General features: G+C 39.9%; 3 protein-coding genes across 3 annotated transcripts; 2 read left to right on the forward strand and 1 right to left on the reverse strand.

Annotated features, from left to right (window-relative positions):
* Positions 1-486: 486 nt before the first annotated feature.
* LOC127770104 (uncharacterized) lies at positions 487-1328 on the forward strand. The gene has a single exon (XM_052295779.1). The coding sequence runs from the start codon at positions 590-592 to the stop codon at positions 1130-1132; it is 543 nt and encodes a 180-aa protein (XP_052151739.1). The 5' UTR covers positions 487-589; the 3' UTR covers positions 1133-1328.
* An 8459-nt stretch (positions 1329-9787) lies between these two features.
* LOC127770103 (uncharacterized) lies at positions 9788-12687 on the forward strand. Its single transcript, XM_052295778.1, has 6 exons — positions 9788-10130; positions 10734-10837; positions 11503-11616; positions 12042-12125; positions 12265-12400; positions 12481-12687. The coding sequence occupies exons 1-5, from the start codon at positions 9938-9940 to the stop codon at positions 12319-12321; spliced, it is 552 nt and encodes a 183-aa protein (XP_052151738.1). The 5' UTR covers positions 9788-9937; the 3' UTR covers positions 12322-12400; positions 12481-12687.
* Positions 12688-13047: 360 nt separating this feature from the next.
* LOC127770102 (uncharacterized) lies at positions 13048-18380 on the reverse strand. Its single transcript, XM_052295777.1, has 7 exons — positions 18066-18380; positions 17251-17462; positions 15539-15820; positions 15013-15135; positions 13675-13890; positions 13491-13527; positions 13048-13399 (listed from the first exon to the last, which is right to left on the reverse strand). Exons 1-7 carry the CDS (start codon positions 18244-18246, stop codon positions 13281-13283), a joined length of 1170 nt encoding a protein of 389 aa, XP_052151737.1. The 5' UTR covers positions 18247-18380; the 3' UTR covers positions 13048-13280.
* Positions 18381-19808: the final 1428 nt, after the last annotated feature.

Raw genomic sequence — 19808 nt, forward strand, 5'->3', positions numbered from 1 at the left:
TAGTCGCGCGAGCAAAAAGAAAAAGGTAACCCTCGCTATAACCAGTAGTAGCGATGGCTATGTCGAGAATGGCTAGTTTTGTGCATACTTTGATCCTGTTCGACACTCGTCGACGAGGTTCACAGCATAAGTAAACTACTAGAGTAGCCATAAAATTTTCCAGAGCCCGAACAAATCTAACTACGTGTACGTAGGCCTATACCCTGTCGACGAGGATTTGACACCTTCACCCTTACCATAGGTAAAAAATGTAAATCTGATTGGGTGCAGGGCATGCAGTTGCAGCTGTTGCATCCACAAGGGGTGCATATGTCTGGAGATGCCTTTGCTGTGGTCCATCCACCACACCAGTGCAGTGTGTGTTTCTGCAGCCTAAATAATACCAAGGGTGTCCCCGTACGCTTGAGTACAAAGGGCATCAGTTTGCAGCCTACTCCTGAGGGCATTTCGGTCATTTCACACACGCTCACTTCACCTAGAGTATAATAATAAACACACCCATACGCTAGATAGAAGAAGAGAAGAAAAGCAAAGCAAAGCAGCAAAATAAATACGTAGTGCGCGCGCGCGATTGCAAGCTTCTTCCTCCATGGATCAGGAGCAAGGCGAGAGAGAGCTCCAGCTGCTGCTCCCGGCGGCCGCCTCCGCCGCCGCCGCGGCATCGCGTGTCCTGCGCAGCGGCGGCGGCGACGCGGCGGCGGGGCTGGGCGGAGGCGGAGGAAGCGTGGACAGCAGCGGCGGCGCGGCGGCGCTGGACCTGGACCTGTCGATGAGCATTGGGCCGACGACGAGGAGGCAGCAGCCGGCGGCCGCCGTGCCGTCGCCGTCGCCGGCGCCGGCGCCGGTGGTGGACGTGCGGGCGGTGAGGCAGCAGACGGCGGAGCAGATGAGGCAGGCGTCGGCGCACCGGGCGTACGCGGAGCGGGTGAGGGAGATGGCGCGGGCGGAGCTGGAGCTCGCGGAGCGGGAGTTCGCGCGCGCCCGGGCGATCTGGGAGCGCGCCCGCGAGGAGGTGGAGCGCGTCGAGCGCATGAAGGAGATCGCCGCCCGCCGCCTCGGCATCGGCCCCGCCGCCGCCTCCGCCGCCCTCGAGATCACCTGCCACGCCTGCATGCAGCGCTTCCACCCCTAGCTAGCTTCATGCACCGCCGCCATGGCGATGGCGTACGTACGCAGCTAGGTCGCCATTGTTGCTGACTTGCTGTAACGAACACTTCAGTAGCATATGCTATAGCTGCTGCGAATGGCGCCATGGCTGCGACATGTGTCGTATTCAGTTTGGGATGGATGGATGGTGATCATCTGGTTGGATGCATGCATCAACACAAGGCTTCTTCTTCTTCTAGCTTCTTGTTGTTGCTTCTCTCTTACTCTTGATGTGTAAATGCTGGATTAATTTACAGCTAGCCTGCATTAAGTTAAGTTAAATTAATTTAACATGGGCAGGTAAGAACTAAGAACAAGTGAGTTAATTAATTTAGTTAGATATAGCTGCTTGGCCCTTTGCAGCTAAGCTTAGCTATATATGTAGTACGTACACATGGAAAATATAGTATAGTATAATGGAGAGAGATATGGGCTTCTTGATTAAAGGAAAAAAAATGAAATTTACAGTAGTGAGTGGGGGGACCGGAAATATCCTTTTCGTTTCCCTGGAAATTTCCAATAAAATTTAGTTTCAAACATATAGTGAAAGCCGATAATATTATCCAAAAGTTAGATCTAGCTTTTGAATTGTGCTGACCAACCAAAAAAAGTAAAATTCTTGTAATCTCCGGCCTAGAAGTTTCTTTTAGAGTAGTGTTCTTGTGAAGTCTATTTAAATATAGTGTTCTCTTTGGTTTTTAATATGTGACACCATTTACTTTTTGGTGTACATTATATTTGATTGCTCATCTTATTCAAAAATTTTGTGCAATTATCCAAAATATAAGCCATGCTTAAAATACCTCTAATGATAAAACAAATCACAATAAATAAATAATAATTACATATTTTTTTAATAAGGCGAACGATCAAATGTATATCTAAAAGTCAACAGTGTCATGCATTACAAACCAGAAGGAGTAATGATTACTTTTGCTGTGATCTCTACTATAAGTGGAAACAATCTAGATTTTTTATTTTAGGGTAACTGTCCAAATGATTGTCTGATCATTTCTACTACCATTTTTACTGATAGTATATATTCTACTTAAAAAGTACTAATAAGGATATTTATGATTTCACCGGATAGAATGAATATATAATTGTTCCTTTAGACTTAGCCCCTGTTTAGTGGAGCTGGAGATTCCAAAAACCAGCCGTGAGGATTCAGCTAGTGAGAATATAGAGAACTGACCACTAGTTCATTTCTAGATTTTATAGCTATTGAAAGTCTAAAACTTCCCAATGAGCTACAGCTGCCATAAACTTCATCAAATAGGGCCTTAGTACGTTTACATCTACTAGCTGATACTCTTTAATTTCAATTTCATAACTCTTTATGTTTTCGACAATGACACAGTCTTCGAAACATATCTTTGACTATAATTTTTCATTATAATATATAAAACATAAGTAAATATTTTAGTTTATTAAAGTAATTTTTAAAACTAACATATACATCTTATTCTAGTTCCTTTAAACAGATATTTGATAACTATTGATAGTTAAAGTTTTAATTGTTTAACTTTAATTTTATTCAATACGTTAAGAATTATAGAACCAGAGTGAAGTACCCATAATTTATTTTTTTTTAAGACATCGACATGCTTAACGACAGACAGATATTGGCATGCTAGAGCAATATGCAACATAGATGAGTGAGCGAATCAGAGAAGGCCATATCACATTCTTCACACAGTGATAATGCCAGATGCCTTGAATTTGGGTGTGTTTGGTTGGTGCCCTAAACCATGTGAAGGTTGCCCCTGAGGCACTGCATACATCATACATGGTGCCCAATCACAATGCCATATGGACAGCTTCAGCTTTGTTGAGAGGAAACAATCAAAACGATATGCTATATAACAATATATATATACGCACTGTTGATCACTATTCATGTCGTCAGCGTGCGAAAGGATTCGATGTCAGATCATCGAAAAAAAAAACATGTTCAGATTTCTGTAGCAGCACAGCTTCTTTGATCCATGCTACCACTTAATGAGGAACATCAAGAATCAACGAAACTGTACAGTACATGAAAAACGAAAAGAAAACGATAATAGAGCAAAGAACAAAGCAGCAAAATGCAGTGTAGTCGGTGATGGACTAGACATCACATGAAGTGCAAATAAGAGAGCAATTACTACATAACAGTAGACCAGTGTACTACTACTACTTGGTAGTATACCTGTGACAAAGGCATATCTGTATCCATACAGACTCTGCAGCAAGCCCAGGTTTTGCCCCCCTGAACGAACAGTGCCAGGGTAAAGGATGGTAGCTGCAGGAGGCTGCAGGCACTGTGCACACTGGCCTGAATGCGCAGAGGAGGGAGGAAGACGACGACGACGATGTTGATTCGTCGACCGGGAATACGGTAGGCAGTACAGTACACCCAGTAGCGCGTACCATGAATGCGACGCCCCATGATTTCAGTGAGCACAAAGCGCCGCATGGTTTTTGAAATCCTGCAGCCCTGCAGGGAGAGGTGTTTTGTTCGTGGAGTAGATGCAAGCGCCATTCAGATTCAGGCATGCAGCTATAGCTGTAGCTGGTCAAATGATTGAGAAAGCATGATATGATCGATGTGATGATGCCATTGGGTTTAAGGTTACGCTACTAGAGAAATCATCTTGTGCAATCGGCCAAATCAGCTTTTCGTAGGCGTATTTCTTAAGGCTCTGACCGTAAAAATTGATTTTCACAGGCGGGGCTAAATTTAGAGGGTCTCTAGCTATTTTTGCAAACTGTTATAAGAAGTTTTTTTTTTGGGTCCGCCTGAGAAAATAAAAGCCATTAATTGTTGGGAAAATAAAAGTGTTATTCAGGATCAACAGGTTGTGACAACATCTCTCCTGCTGTTGCTTTGATTCATGTGGCATTTGATCAGAGACCAATCAGATGCATGGCCAAAAGAACAATCACAGGCAGTACTACTAGCTGAAATGATACCCATGTGCTCTTACTTTCTGATTTCCAGCTCTGTTGCCGCTCACCACTTGGGGGGGTTCAATCAGGTTGCATTTCAGCTTATGATCAATGCAACCATGCCCCTGACTGACTCTGACAATCATCTTGGCTTGCATGACACCTGAAAACTGCTAACAAAGCTACCGAAAGAAAAAAAATCTCTTAAAATTATCAAAGAAATGTGACGCGAATATCTCCAAAGTACAATTTCTTGCGGCACATCGATCGATCTAGCATTGTTTCATTTTCAGTTAAAAAGTTCAGAGAGGTATTGAGCTAGTTGAGGCACCACTTGACACAACACTCTGGGTGCTTTGTCAATTGTCATCCATGGGTCATCTCATCTGATCATCTCCTAGGACCAGCTAGCAGCAGCAAGCAAAAGCTCCACAGGCAATTGCCACAAAAGGAGCTCCAGACAAAAGTTACCACCAAGTGTTCTCATTGCAAACGTTTCCCTACACATATGTTACATGTATCCTGGCTGCTGACTTTCTTTCAGAAGGTACAACCATATGGGTAACGTCAATGAGGGCATGATGATGCTACTTACTGTTAAATCACATCCACTCTGTGTGTTTTTCACAGCCTCCTCATCACCTTTTTAACCTCCCCCATGTCTTTTGATCCCTGCAGATGCAAAGATTGCTGAATCATGCATATAACAGCATTATTGCCCTTATCATTGATGTAAGATGGTTTGGTAACCACATTGTGGTACCAGATAAACCTACTCTCTCCCTAGTTATCCTGCAATGTAGGGCACAGCTTTTTTGTTCCTTTTTTTCCTTTTCTTTTTTTTCCTTTTTATTTTTGCAAGGACGGGTTGTACTGAATTATATGTTGAGTACAGCAGCCAGGAAAAAAGAAAGGCATAACTAGACAGTACAATGCAAAATTGTGCAATTTCCAAACAGTATTATTGTAAAAATACTATTTGACGTATGTCCTGCTGGAACTCATGTTTTTTTATTCTTGGTTGCGAAATTGCTGTCGAAGGACAGGCAAAATTGTTATGGCAAATAATTCCACTATTTAAAGCTGTTTTCTTCTGTACAATGGCATCGTTTCAGCAGAGTTGGAGCCATCAGCCATCACAGAATGAAAAATCTGGCATCATTTTCATCAATTGCCTAACAGAAATCTCAAAATTAATGCTGCGATTTCTTCTGAAAAAAAAAAGAAATAAAATGCATATTTATAGACAAGGTAAATGATGCAATCAGACTATGTACTTCCAAAATTCAGGATCATTGATCTTTATTCAACAAGAGGGTATAGGGAAACATGAGTACATGACAACATACATGATCCAAAAAAGGAGTTTCCTACACAGAACTAAGGGATGATCATTTGCTAGCATAGCTTTCCTATCAAAAGACAAGGGAAAGAAACAAAGTTAGCTAGCCTGAACTAAGATTCTCAATAGACAGATCCATTGCATGTTATATATACAGTGAAGTGGTGAAGTACCATCCTACTATTCTATAAACTACAACAAAGAAGGAAAGATACTGAAACTTCGCGCAAATGCGATGTTCCATTTAGTATTTTTATCCCATAGTATAGGAGGTTTGTCCAAACTCCAAAGTATAAAATATATATATATATATATATATATATATATATATATATATATATATATATATATATATATATATATATATATTTCAGAAGAGATGTTTTAGAATGGTCTCTACTGGTAGTAGAATCAATTTAAGATGTTTATCTTTTTAAATCTAATAGATCATACATATTTATACTACCATCTCAACGCCTGAGATCACTTCTATTGGTGATAACAATGGCGGTAGAATAATAAGGAAAAGGCAATTATCTGCTCATGAGAGCGAAATGGCAATCGATATCCGGTAATTAAAAACATGACAAGAGAAAGCTGAATCAGAAGCAAGAACAGGTAATCTGTCCCCCAATCGAGACCGAATAAACTGCAACAAGGCATACTGATCTGCTGATGCTCAATGAGAGCGAAATGACATGTAGTTAAGCATGATGAGGCACAGCAGCATTGATCTCTGCAGATGAGTGGCGTCCACACATGAACAGGCGGCAGAACAGGCAGAGAGCCCAGCCAGCTGCATGTGCAGTTGCATTCGAGGGCTTTGCTTTGCACTGCACTGCATTGCACCAAACCAAACCAAACCAAACCAACCATTGCCGCTGCTCCTGCTTTGCTTGCCTGCCTCTGCCTGGGGGGCCATGGCTGCATGTGCGATGCACAGCTACAGCTGTTCAATCTCTGAAAGGCTAACTACATGGAGACAAAGCAAAGCTCATGAGCTAATCAACACACTGATGGATGTGAAATGTGTGATGAGTATACCCAGCTCACACAGTGTGTCATTGACTGCATGAGTTTAATCATCTCTCAGGATCTTAACAGACAGCATGTTAGAGTTGGAAACAGCTTAATCACAGTGTGCATGATTATCTGCTTAAACTTAACTGAGGGTGATGGATCAACTAACTAGTGGTGGCAGAGATGGTGACACAAGGGCTGATATGATCTGATCTCTCCTGTGTGCATGTTTGTTTTTCTTTTTTTTTTTCACTGCAAAGTGTGATGATGGATAGGGCCCTTAAAAGGACAGCACCTGTGATGATGTGTGCTGGTGTCATGCAAACTGCAGACCACAGCATAGTGGAAGCCACAGTGATGGGCTTCACTAAAGTGACTGGTCATCAACTAATCCCTGGTACTACAAGTAACAGCATTAGGGGAAAATGTATGTGCAATGTATGTGGAAGGCAAAATAAACTGTTTCCAACATCAATCAGATGTTCTGTCTCTTATCACCTGTAATTGATTTGAGTAATGAGTATTGAAAAAATTAAACATTGCATTAATAGGCATGTGCAATGTTGTTCCAAAATAAGTAGCTAAGACTTAGCCTTTGTAACCCAACCCGGAGCTAACATTGCATTACAACTTTACAGTAGCCTAAGCAACGTAGGAAAGATATACGGTGAAAACCACGTATGTGATGAAAATATGAAAACTATCGTAGAATATGTAATGGATATATGAACGTATATAATTTGTCTGTCACCCTGAGTAAATTTAACTCATGGTTAAATATATACTCATAACGATATGGATAATATATTAAACATCCATTTTCTAATCCTATGGTCGTTCCAAGTTTTTACTACATGTAACCACTACATATTTTTTAACACGGAAAAAAAATGTAGAATGCTACCACCACCATTCTACATTAAAAGTAGAATTCTACATGTAGCATGAAAAATGCTACCACCACCGTTATTAGATCAACCAGAATCTTAATATGCACATGAAAAAGCAAAAGATGTCATAACTTCTCGATTATTTGAACAAGAAATTAAAAGTCCCCGGGCATGCACAAGAACCACACAGATGGCCATAGCATGACCGGTTATAGGCAGGGATGTTCGAGGGGGTTCGAGTCTTTCTCCACAAAAAATTTGGTAGCCCCATTTGTCAGCTTGATCTCCATTGCTGCAAACTGTCAGTACTACAACCACAAATTCACAAGTGTACCTCCTTGGCTCCATTAATTAATTAATCCTGGGAAATGGTTAATGTAACAATGTTTGAGAAAAATAAGCCTTTGCTGATGTAGCTGATGTATCACTTGGAGGAGAAAACTTAGCCCTATATTACTGCACATGCATGGTCTAGTGCAGCTGAAGACTAGTTTAATTTAGCTAATTATCGCAGTGTATTTACTTAATTATAAAGATAAATTAAATATTTTGAATCTACCCGTCATCCAGCTGAAAATGTCACTAGAATTTGTAGCCGTCAAATAGAACATGTATGTATGTGTACGTCAAGCATGTTGCCTTCCACATGATTATGGATGAAAAATACTCGAAGCTCATGACTCAAATCAGCTCTGTGATCAAGCTGTTGGCTTGGATCTAACTAGAACGCATAGTTATAATGAGTCGAGCTAAGCTAGTTTTTAACATGCAAGCTTAACGAGCTAGCTCTTATTTACATTTTCTTTTCAAAAAAAAAGAAAAAAAAAACACCTCTCACTCTTATCTCTCCTCAAACTAGATCTAGATTACGCCACGTATAAAACTAACCGTTGTGCTATTAATGAACCTATCAAAAGGTGTAAATTGTGTGGTAAAACAACATTGCACAATGATTGGCTAAGATTATGACCATTTTGAGCTCTAATTTGCAAATCAAATACTTGACGTATAGAGTAATATGTGCATAACGTAGCACACTAAATTATCCATATTAAACACATGAAAATGGAAGAAAACTTTGAAAAATATAGTAGGATATAAGATAGAACTAATCAAAAATCTATCAAAGAGATAATATTCAACCCGACTGTTTCAATTATTCATCTAGTTTTCGATGTTGTTGTTGAGGATGTTTTAGTAGCTTCGGGTAGGTAGATGTAGACATATACCTCTGATGTTTGAACTTATTAGCGATTTAGCTGTTAACAAATATTCCTTCTCTAAGTCTAATCTCTATGGAACGAACTAACTTTTTAGTTAACTCAATAAATCGTATAAAAATCTTCGACATGGTGGGAAGAAAGCTGCCCTAGCCTCTGTCCGGTCGATCATTCCACTGGCATCTTGCATTCACGCCTCGGTTTGACTGCCGCTGGGGAATGTAGTTGCGGCATTTCACATGCTGCAAGAATTTTACTAAAAGAAATTAAATACCTGAACATCCATCGGTTAAAGGACTTTGTTAACAACCAGTCACTCATCCAGAACCTTCAAAAATAAAATTTGATTACTCTCTTACCGTCGTACACTTATACCCGTCTTTTTTAGCTACAATACACAAGTAAATAACTATAAAAAAACATGAGCTACAACAAAAATGGTCTTTCCAAAAATAAAAAATCCAAACGAAAGCACCAATAGTGCTTACAGAAAATCTAGAAAACGGTATCCTGTTGAAACGGGATACCCTTTTATGAGACAGTACCTGATACCTGATATCTGTTATGATACCAGTTGCATGGTACTTGATACATGTGATACTTGTTGTCCAGTACCTGTGTGATATTTGTTGTCCAGTACCTGTGATACCTAGGACCTGATACCTGTGATACTCGTGCAAGACAATAGTTAATATGTCTATCCCGTTGCAACGGGATCCCGTTTTGTAGCAGCCCTCTAGTGCTTAGTGGAGTCATGAATGTATGGCCCGGTGTGATTTAAATCATGGCGCCAATAAATTTCGGAGTTGCTAGAAATATGGCGCCATATGCTACAGTCGATTTTTTTTCAGCCACTTACACAGTAGTTACACCTCATTTACACCCTACTTACATATGTAATTAGTATGTAATTTTCGAATTTACATATATAATTTTAGTACTTACATATGTAATTTTGAGACTTACATTGTAAATACACTAAAATTACATATGTAATTTAGGGACTTACAATGTAAATACATGCCGACTATTTTTTGATGAAAAATATGGTGCCATAAATATAGCTATACCCATAAATTTTAGGCACAGTCAGTGGGTTTTCAATAGGATTTTTTTTGACAGGGTTTTCAATAGGATTTTAGTGAGATGGATGTCATGTAACTGAATAAAAAATAATATCCGGATAATAATAACCTAAATAAAAAAATCAAAGGGCAAAGAAAAAGAAAAATCTTTAACGTCGCCCTTCCACGAAATCAGGCCCAGCAGCAGCAGCGAACGAGAACTCCCGTCTTCAGACGCAACCGCGAAAATATCCGGCCGACTCGCCGGAGAGAGAAGGCATCGCCGGCCGCCGGCGGAGATTCCGACGACCCAGCAATCGTGCGATGGCGTGCTGCCGGGCCCTCGCGCTCCGCTCGCTCCTCGTCCCCGACCACCCCCGCGCCGCCGCCGCCGCCGCGGCGCGACCGGCGGCGGGGAGGAGGGCGCCCCGCCGCCGGGCGCGCCACCTCCGCTGCTGCTCCGGCGGCGGGGACCCGGGCCAGCCCCCGCAGGAGGCCGTGCTCGAGGCCATCTCCAGTGAGACCCCCCCTCCCCCAAACCCCATTTCGTTAGGTGTTAAAAAAATTAATAATAATAATAGTAGTAGTAGTAATAATAATAATATCCCCGCAATAATAATAATAAACTGTTCTTTGGATTCATTTTGCGAGTAGGAGTAGTTTGTTAGTGCAAGTCTTGCTGAATAGGTTTCATCCTTAATTCTGACCAATCTAAACTAGTATTCGATGTATTCTAGCATGGAGAATTTTGGGGGTTTTAGTATAGTGTCTCCTAATCATTCGCATTAAAATAAGAATAATAAGAACTGTAATGTGTCAATTCCTGTTCTTCAACTTGAAAATAGTAACTTTGTGATTCCATGTGTTTCAATTAAAGTTGATATATTCAATAGCGTGAATGAAATATATAGCCATCTTGTTTTCTCTATTGCGGAACAGAACAAGTGAACCGTACCACATTGATGAACTGGAGTTGTAACCAATAGCGGTTCTTTTTCAACGTACATGTGGACTGGTGTGCAGCAGCATATTATGATCGCGGCTATATATACAGTTTTCTATTATTCTCTTTATAAAGGAATGGTTTGCACTGAGCTGATCTCATTTTTGCTAAAAACAGAGGTAGCCAGGTCTAAAGGAAGGGTTGCACTCACAACAAACATGGTCCTTGGTGGCACTGTGACGGATGATGCAAGTGATGAATGGCTTGTTCTGGATCAGAAGGTGTGTATTAATATCCAAATCGCCCTCCTTTTTTATTGTTTCAGCTTGAATGCAGCAGAATGGACCTAACATAGTCATTATAGAGGAGCAGGTGAAACAGGAATTTAAGAAATTCAATGCAATGATAATGAGTTCCCTTGATATATGAAAGTTATTTTGTGTCAGTATTTCATTGAGACAACTCAAGGCTAGATTACATGTCAGTAATGTTGCATTTGATTGCCTCTTGGTCACCCTTTGATTTATTAGGTTTGCTCCTGATATGTTGAGATGGTGAATTATGGGTAGGCAGATCGTGACTTGTCAGTTGTTGCTTGTCACTGCATGATGTAGTCATTTACTCATATCATGTATTTTTTTTCTCTATGATATTTTACACTGTGGATGGTGTTAAGCATTTGTTGTGGAACATTATGTAAGTAAGAACATCCTAGGCACAAAATGCCTGAATATAGTCATGCCAGTCTTTCATTTTACCATGGCAATTGGTTCTGCATGCTGATGCTTACTCTAGAATTGTGGAAATAGTTTAATTACTTGATTTGAGTTTGCTTTGGTTGGTATTCTTTGTGTTTGTGTCAGTACTTTGAAAGGAATCTTGAAAGACAAAATTTTTTTCTTTGCTTTTGGCCTTTCTAAACACACCATGCCATGCTGTTTCACAGGTAAATTCATACCCCACAAATAGAGGATTTACAGCAATTGGTACTGGAGGTGATGATTTTGTCCAGTCAATGGTTGTTGCGGTTGAATCTGTTCTTCAAGAACCCATTCCCAAGGTTAAAATTTCCAGCTGTTGAAAACACTTTTATTGATGTCCATGTTTTGTACTAAAAGAAATGCACTAATTCCATAGAAATTTCAGATTGCTAGCCGTTTGTGCAGGATTAATGCTGTAGTAGCATATTAGTGCATGAGCTATACCAGTAATAAGTTGAACAGTTGAGCTCTGTTTATTGTTTGCCTACTAAATTTGAATGGTTCCCTTAGAAAAATAGACTATAGTTCCATCAAGATGTTGTTCCCCATGTGACATGGAAAGTAGAATATGTTTGCCATATGAGCGAATCTTAGGGGCTGGCAAACTCCAATGTTTAGTTTGTAACTACTATATTCTTAAGCAATTCTCTTTAGCATTTTGTTTTCTTCCCCTTGTTCTATCCATTGCATTCTTTTGATCTATGTATCAAATTCGTTTGTACAGGGCCAGGTGTCTCATAAATTGTCATCTAGGGGGAAGTATGTTTCTGTAAAGATTGGACCAATTCGTGTAGTTTCCAGCGAGCAGGTACCCAATGTTCCCCTTATGATCAAATACAAGTTTATCAGGAAATCGCAAAGTCTATTTACAGTGTTCATTTCACCTTTCTATTCATTTCATTCTGCGTCCAATTTGACTTATTGAGGAATTGATTGTTGATTTTCAGGTCCAAGCCGTGTATCGTGCCATGAGAAGTGATAATAGGATGAAGTATTTCTTATGAACTGAAATAATACGCCATGTATATTCCATATTTCCGTCCATGTTGTTTCATCATCATCCTACTGCATTCTGGCATGCTTGTAAGTACTGATTCAAATGGACATTTTACACTGCATTCCAGAATGCTGGGTTCTTTTGACATGAAAATTTTCACTTGCAGGCTGGGAGCCTTTGTAAATCGAAGAGGAATAGGGAGGACCCTTTTTGTGACATCAGAGCCCAACCAGAAACGGCTCCAACGCATGCGCTACAATGTAACAAGTTATTAGTCTGTAGCATAGAGATCACGATTAGCTAATGTGTATTGTTTTATGTTGCATGTTTATCGATCTAATAAAAGGAAATAAATATGCATGTTACCACTTCATAGCTTTTTTATGGAAGCATGTGTGAGAAATCTCTGTATGTTTAGCAGGCGAGATGCTCCTAAACTTTTTTAACAGACGTTTTGAAGCTTGCTGCTAGACAACATGGCAGAGCGTCATACTGGTATTCTGTACATTCTTCGATACAGTGATGTGTATACAGAATGGCACACATGCCCAAAATTTGTTCTATGCTGGGTTTCTTGATACATGCATGGTTGCAGTCAGTGATGATCAGTTGGTTCATGTTGAGAGTACATGACAATATGGCATTGCCATTTATCTTTGTACATGACTGATTCTGATGAAGATTGCTGTCATGATCCCTGGCATTTGTTGCCGTAGGTCTGCAGAAAAGAACATTCTAAAGCCCCTGATTATAGGTTTCTTTTATTTGAATCAACACAGGAATCCAGGATTATTAACACCACAAGGCAACGCAAAGAGGAAAACCCAACTCGCAGAAGTAACACTTCAAGGTACTACGCTAAACGGCTACCATTACAACTTGGAAAATCGTTTGCTTCAATATTGAAGGCGATTTGCCCTACATTACTGGCCATCCATGCTTCTAGGCAATGTATGTAGGCATTGATCACTCGATGGACACCTGGATCCTGTCGCCAGTTGCATCCTCACGATCAAGCAGCAATTTTCCTTTCTGGGACTGATCTGCACCCTGAAGTATTTCCGTGAAATTGACACCAGCCAAGCCTGTGAAACGACGATAGTAAGATATGGCCATTATCAAACATGGGTTGCACACTTGCTCGTTTAAATGTGGTTTGCGAATAGAACTACAAACCTGGAATAGCTTTTGATATCTTCTCTAGGATTCCAGCCTGTTGCAGAAAAAAAGGGGAAGAAAGCAAACAAGAAGTTGTAAAATGGAGTCTACATCAGTTGGAAGAAAATTGAAGATGTGATGAATCACTGAATGATGAGAGAGAGAGTGAGTGAGAGTGAGAGAAGGCAGGATTGGTTCTTACAGGTATCCCTTCATTTATCTTCTGCGTTCCACTTTTTTCTGTGATCTTTAATCGAAGTACAATATTTGTGGATGATGGCTGGGCTTGCTGGACTGTTGCATATTGCTTTTCTTCTTTGTAATATCGGTTAAACCCTAGAGTATCCTTGATCTCCTGAAAAGATGGCAAGCTACCAGGTCGGGGTGCACCAGTACTTTTTATCGCAATCAGAGCATCCTGCAGATCAAAGATTCATGTATTATGAAATACAAATAGTGATTCCTCACCAAATTGAATAGCTAACGAGTGTAACTAGTCTTGTACTCATGCACAATGGCACGTGAATATGTGCATGCATTGAGAGATGTTAGGCTCCTCCCTGATGTTTTTCCCCCATACAGTAGCAGACATTGGCATCAAACAAAACTTAGGCCCTGTTTAGTTCCCAAAACAAAAACTTTTCACCCATCACATCGAATGTTTGGGCACATACATGGAGTATTAAATATGGACAAAAAAAAACCAATTACACAATTGGCATGTAAATTGTGAGACGAATCTTTTAAGCCTAATTACGCAATGATTTGACAATGTGGTGCTACAGTAAACATTTGCTAATGACGGATTAATTAGGCTTAATAAATTCATCTCGCAGTTTCCTGGCGGAATCTGTAATTTGTTTTGTTATTAGACAACGTTTAATACTTCAAATGTGTGTCCATATATCCGATGTGACACCCCAAAACAAAAAAATTTGGGAACTAAACCGGGCCTTAATTGAAAAAGGAAAAACTCTGCAAAAACATTACTAGAGAGTTTTATGCATGTTGAATGTGATTGATGATTAGAAGGCTTTAAGTAGAAGGGAAGGGTAAAAAGTTAAAACAAAAGTAAAGTCCATATGAGGAATAAAGACTAACATTTTCTTCATTTTTTTTCTCGAAAATAACATTTTCTTCATTACACACTGATATCACAAGACCCATCAAACTATTTGAAAAAGCAAGGTTATAAGTCATGGTTGCTAAGTCAGAAACAGAAGAATTGAAGTACCTGCAGATTAGTGGTAACAAGGGTTAGAGGATTAAGAATTTCAAACTTTCATGTACCTATAAAGGAAGATAACCTGACATTTCAACTGAGGAAGATCACATGTACACAGAGGTACCATAGGATTAAAAAAATGCAGTGAAATAAGATTGAAACAACTAAATAATTATCAATCAGGCAGAATAAATAACAAACAGGAATTTTAAAAAAAAAACCATGCGCCCTTGCTCAAACAAAATAGACATGCAAGTAATTTTGCAGGACATTCAGAAGTGTCCAGGATAAGAGCTGTAAACATAATGAACAAACCTCCATTGCGAGCATTGATACCCCAATCAGGGACAATGGGTAGACTACGAGGCTAAAACCAATCTCCTGAAGTTCAGCAGGGCTCAATATGGGAGTTTTACCACCACCTTCTAGCATGTTTGCCTGGAGAACAAAATACAGGGGTATAAACTCTCCTCACTTCAATGCTAGAGAAAAGTAACAGGCTAATAGCTCAGAGACAAATAGAGAAGAGGACATTTGAAAGCAGTAATTATAGATGATTATGATATAACAAAGCTTAGGGTTACATCTTCAACTATGCACACTGAAAAATTTGCGAAAATCTATGGAACTTGCCAATTAGAAGTGGGTTTACACCCATGGTTGTGCTGTTCATGTTCAGAACTTCAGCTCAATAGAAAAAATATAGAGTGCAATCCAAGAAAGAGTATTCCACTATTTTGTTAATGAAATTCAAAGAACCTTGGAATAGCTATAAACTCTTACATGGTTATCTCAAATTTTCAAGTATCTAGAAAAGGCAAAAGAACAGAGTGCATCTAACCATCTTTGGAACTTTAGGTGAAACCGCACAAAATGCTTTCATCTCTTCTATTGAAGCAAGAGCATCAATGAATAGAACATCTGCTCCAGCATCGGCAAAAGCCTGTACCCTCCATAGCGCTTCATCAATAGAGATAGCTTGACGAGAGTCTGACCTTGCAATGATAACAATGTCAGAACCACTCTCTTTCCTAGCATCTACGGCAGCTTTTATGTGCATGATAGCATCCTCCCTTGAGATAACTTTCCTTCCTTCAGTATGTCCACATGCTTTTGGTGCCACCTTCAAAAATGATGTGTCATATCATTAACAGGGAAACTAAAAAGGTAAAGAAATATCAATCTTGGAAGTCTTCTGCACATATATCAATAATGGATTAAGCTAGAATGAATAAAGTAGCTACAGTAGTTTGAATAGCACAGATATGTGAAAGAACTAAGTATAATTTAATTACTGTAGGTGAAACATTTTTACCATAATGCAATAGTCGTGCTCAACAGATTGAACATTTGAGCATAGTGAATTTGTGCTCAGGCTGTGATGTTAACATGATAGCTTAATTTGGACTAAGTATCACAGGACAGATCAATACGAATATATATAAAAGTTAAAATATTTAAATAGCACCTCTAGCCTAGCAGTTACAGTGCTCAAGTAACACCTAAGTTCGACTCCCCAAGGGAGCGAATTTCAGGCCTACTTAAAAAAAGTCACTCGCTGGCCCCTCATCAAAACAGGTGTCAAGAACCGATCCATAGTGGGTGACTCCACGTGTGGGGAGCAGAGCAGGGTTCGTGGCTTTCTCAGTCAGTTTTATTGTGGCTTCTTCTTAATGAAAAGCCGTGGGGACAGTCATTCCCCTGCCGGTCTAGTTCTTTTTTTTAAAAAAAAAAATAGGAGTAAGTGTCACTCACTGGAGAGATCAATATAGTTAGGTTGGAGCACTGCTATGGCCGGATTTTCAAAAGAAACAGTGAATATTTTAACTTTACTTTCTTGCCCTTGCAACACCCATTGTGACGTTTGCATCAAAAAAAAAAACACCCATTGTGACGTGCAATGATGCATATTAATTATTATGTGGCTCTCTTTTTTTTTTCTCAAAAACGCATGAGTTGTGTTTCATCTCATTAAGAAGAAAGAAAATATTAGTACTAAGAAGGGCTCAATGAAACAACCCCAATACAACCCAAGAATACATCCCACAAGCAATGCTCAACCACAACACGCCCTACATCAGGCATCTGGTGTCAACCTCTCCACTATGTACTTATTGAAGCTCTTGATTTCCTATCTAAAGGTCTAAAGGGAGGCTCCTACTAAACAAATTCTCATAATTCAGTGCCTTGGAACTGATGTCCCAATCTTAGCCACCAAACGGTATCTTCCATAGCTATACGACAGTAAAATTCCTATAGAATTGTACACTATACAGCCCAATATTGAATAACATATTCATACATAAAAATTAAGCAAGGAACTGAGAAAGTAGAGCTCTCAACATTAAAAGTGATCTCAAATGTCAGTACAGGAAATTGTAGCCTTATATAACAAATTAATTGAGATTCATAAGTTTAGGATGAAGGGATGTTCACCAAAAGGTCTAATGTATAAAAAAAATGTTACAAATATGACCATAGATTGTTAAGACAACGGAGAGAGCCAATCCATGAGAAGATCATTTGGTGATACTTAGGAGTTAGGAAGCATACCTGATCTTCGAGCATGATTCCAGCAAAACCAGCATTAATATACCCTTTTACGGTTCTCTTAATGTTCATAGCATTTCCATAGCCATTATCACCATCGCCGATAACTGGGAGTGATACAGCTTCAGTGATCAGACGCCCTTGATCTACCATTTCTCCATATGAGATGAGACCAGCATCTGGCAATCCAAGTCGTGCGGCAGAAACACAGAAACCTGAAACAAATGACAAGTATTAAGTCTCCAACGCATTAATTGTCTTGAGAATATACCAAAACCTTCCTTTAGAGAAACTAGTACTGGCTCGATATGCAAAATATATTACAGTAAGACTAACTACTGAGTAGACTCCATACTGGTTCCATTTTCACTGAGTAAATCAATGTGTTCATAGAACAAACAACCAGTGCTCGTATTGTCTTGTAAAGTTAAGACACTTCCATTCTCATGCATTAAAACGCCATTGTGTACTCCTTCGTTGGATCAATACCGAACATCTGGAGTGCTTTCCACATAGTTATTAACTTATTCCATGGGTGGACTTCACATCTACTTCTAAAGATGCAACAGAACTGTAGTTCGCTTATGATTATTGTTTTGCAAATTGCAAGATTCATGAGTGGAATTTTGCATAACACCTACTAAGCTGTTAGCTAATACTAGCTAATCTGCTCTAAATATGATTGGATCCAATAATTGCGTGCTGGCCAGGGAGCAAGTGCGCATCCACCAAACTAAAACCCCCAGCACGAAGGTTTTAACCACGAACAGAAACGAGCGCGCGCGAGCGTGAGGGAGAGCGAACGAGGCGATGCGCACCGCCCATGAAGCAGATCGGGAACCCCGCGCGCTGGATGAGGCGGGCGCCGAGCGCGTCGAAGCAGCAGGGGGCCTGGTGCGCCCCCGGCGACGCGAGGATCCTGCGGAGCGCCGCGGCCGGCGACTCCCCGGCCCGGATCCCCTCGCTCTCGGGGACGAAGTAGGGGCTACGCGCGGCCATCCCGGCTCAGCAGCGGCGGCGGAGGAGGACGCGGCGAGCCGGCGACGGCGACGACGACGACGACGAGAGAGGGAGGAGACCGGAGAAGGAAGGGAAGGGAGTGTGTGGTGGTGTGGAGTGGATGACTGGCATGATGGTAGGGTGGTTAAGAGTCAAGGTCAACCTAGTCAGCAAGTGTCGTCGCTTTCCGCGACTCTTTGTGGCCCATCTCGGCCCGGCCCGGCCCTCGAGTCTAAATCCAGCTTCTCCACTATAGGCCGGGCCATACCGGAGAAAAGTCTAAAGCGTCCGGTTTAGTTGCTGATAGGGAAGATAAAGGAGTTCAGTGCTGGGCTTCGCCAAAGTAGAGCAGGCGTAGGGTAGCTATAGATTGATGTGTACTCCTCCGTTTCAAAATATAAGTTTTTCTAGTATTTTCTAAATTCATATAATATCAATATTAATGTAGAAAATGTATGTCTAGATTCATTAACATCAATATGAATGTGGAAAATACTAGAATAATTTATATTGTGAAACAGAACAAGTAGTTTCTTTTGAGAAACTGTGGGAACGGGAAGAGCTGTGTCTTCCTGTATCTCCAGCCTTGCTATTTTGATCCTTTCGCTTCTGAATGTCTAGTACTCCAGTTGGATTGCTCATGGTGTTGTATCCTTTTGGTTTGTACTCTGCTTGTAAGCTAGAATCCTCAACATAACTCTGATGATTAGCTTTCAATATAAGCTGGGTCCTTGTGACCTTTTCTCTAAAAGAGCATCCGGTTCCCAAATTTTATAACACCACTTCAATTTTCAAAACGGATTTGCTAGTAGAAAACTTTCCAAGGCATTTTCTGATCATCGAATCGCTTTTAGATTTATGCATGACGAAAAATATTGTTAGAAAGATATTTTTACATATGTCACGTATAAAATTCTAATGCTAGCTAACTACCATAGTTGAATGTTAACTTTATATAAGTTACATTTATGTTGTAGTTATAGTTTAGTTACAATACAATTACAGTGCAACCGTAATATAGTTACAATATAATTATATTTTAATTATATATAGTTTCATAAAAAAAATATATTTTAAAAATTTACGGCAGTTTATTAGGGCCCCATTGAATCAAAGAAAAAACCATAGAAATTCTAGAAGATTTTATCCTATCGGAAATAATCCTATAGAGTACTTGAAAACAAAAGTTTGTTTCCTATACATTCCTTTAAAATTCCTATGGAATAGACATTACTAGAGTAATTTTGGAGGAAAATAAGCACGAGGTTTTACTTCATGTTTTTCTCATCATGTGTCTAATATTCCTATATTTTTCGTGTGTGCTAATCAAATAATAGTTCAAAGATTTTCATATGTTTTAAAATTCCATACATATTCAATTAGTATGAAATTATATTTCTACGTTTTTTCTATTACTCTATTCTCTTAATCCTACGAATCAAATAGCCCTTACATATTTCCATTTCAAAATGGCCACGACTTTTAGTTCTGAGAATACATTGATCTTCCGATGGAACCATCCAGACGCCGGAATACTCATCTCCTCTCCCCCCACCTTTGGC

Source organism: Oryza glaberrima, chromosome 4 (genome assembly GCF_000147395.1).
Source record: "Oryza glaberrima chromosome 4, OglaRS2, whole genome shotgun sequence".
In the NCBI taxonomy this organism is placed as follows: domain Eukaryota; kingdom Viridiplantae; phylum Streptophyta; class Magnoliopsida; order Poales; family Poaceae; genus Oryza; species Oryza glaberrima.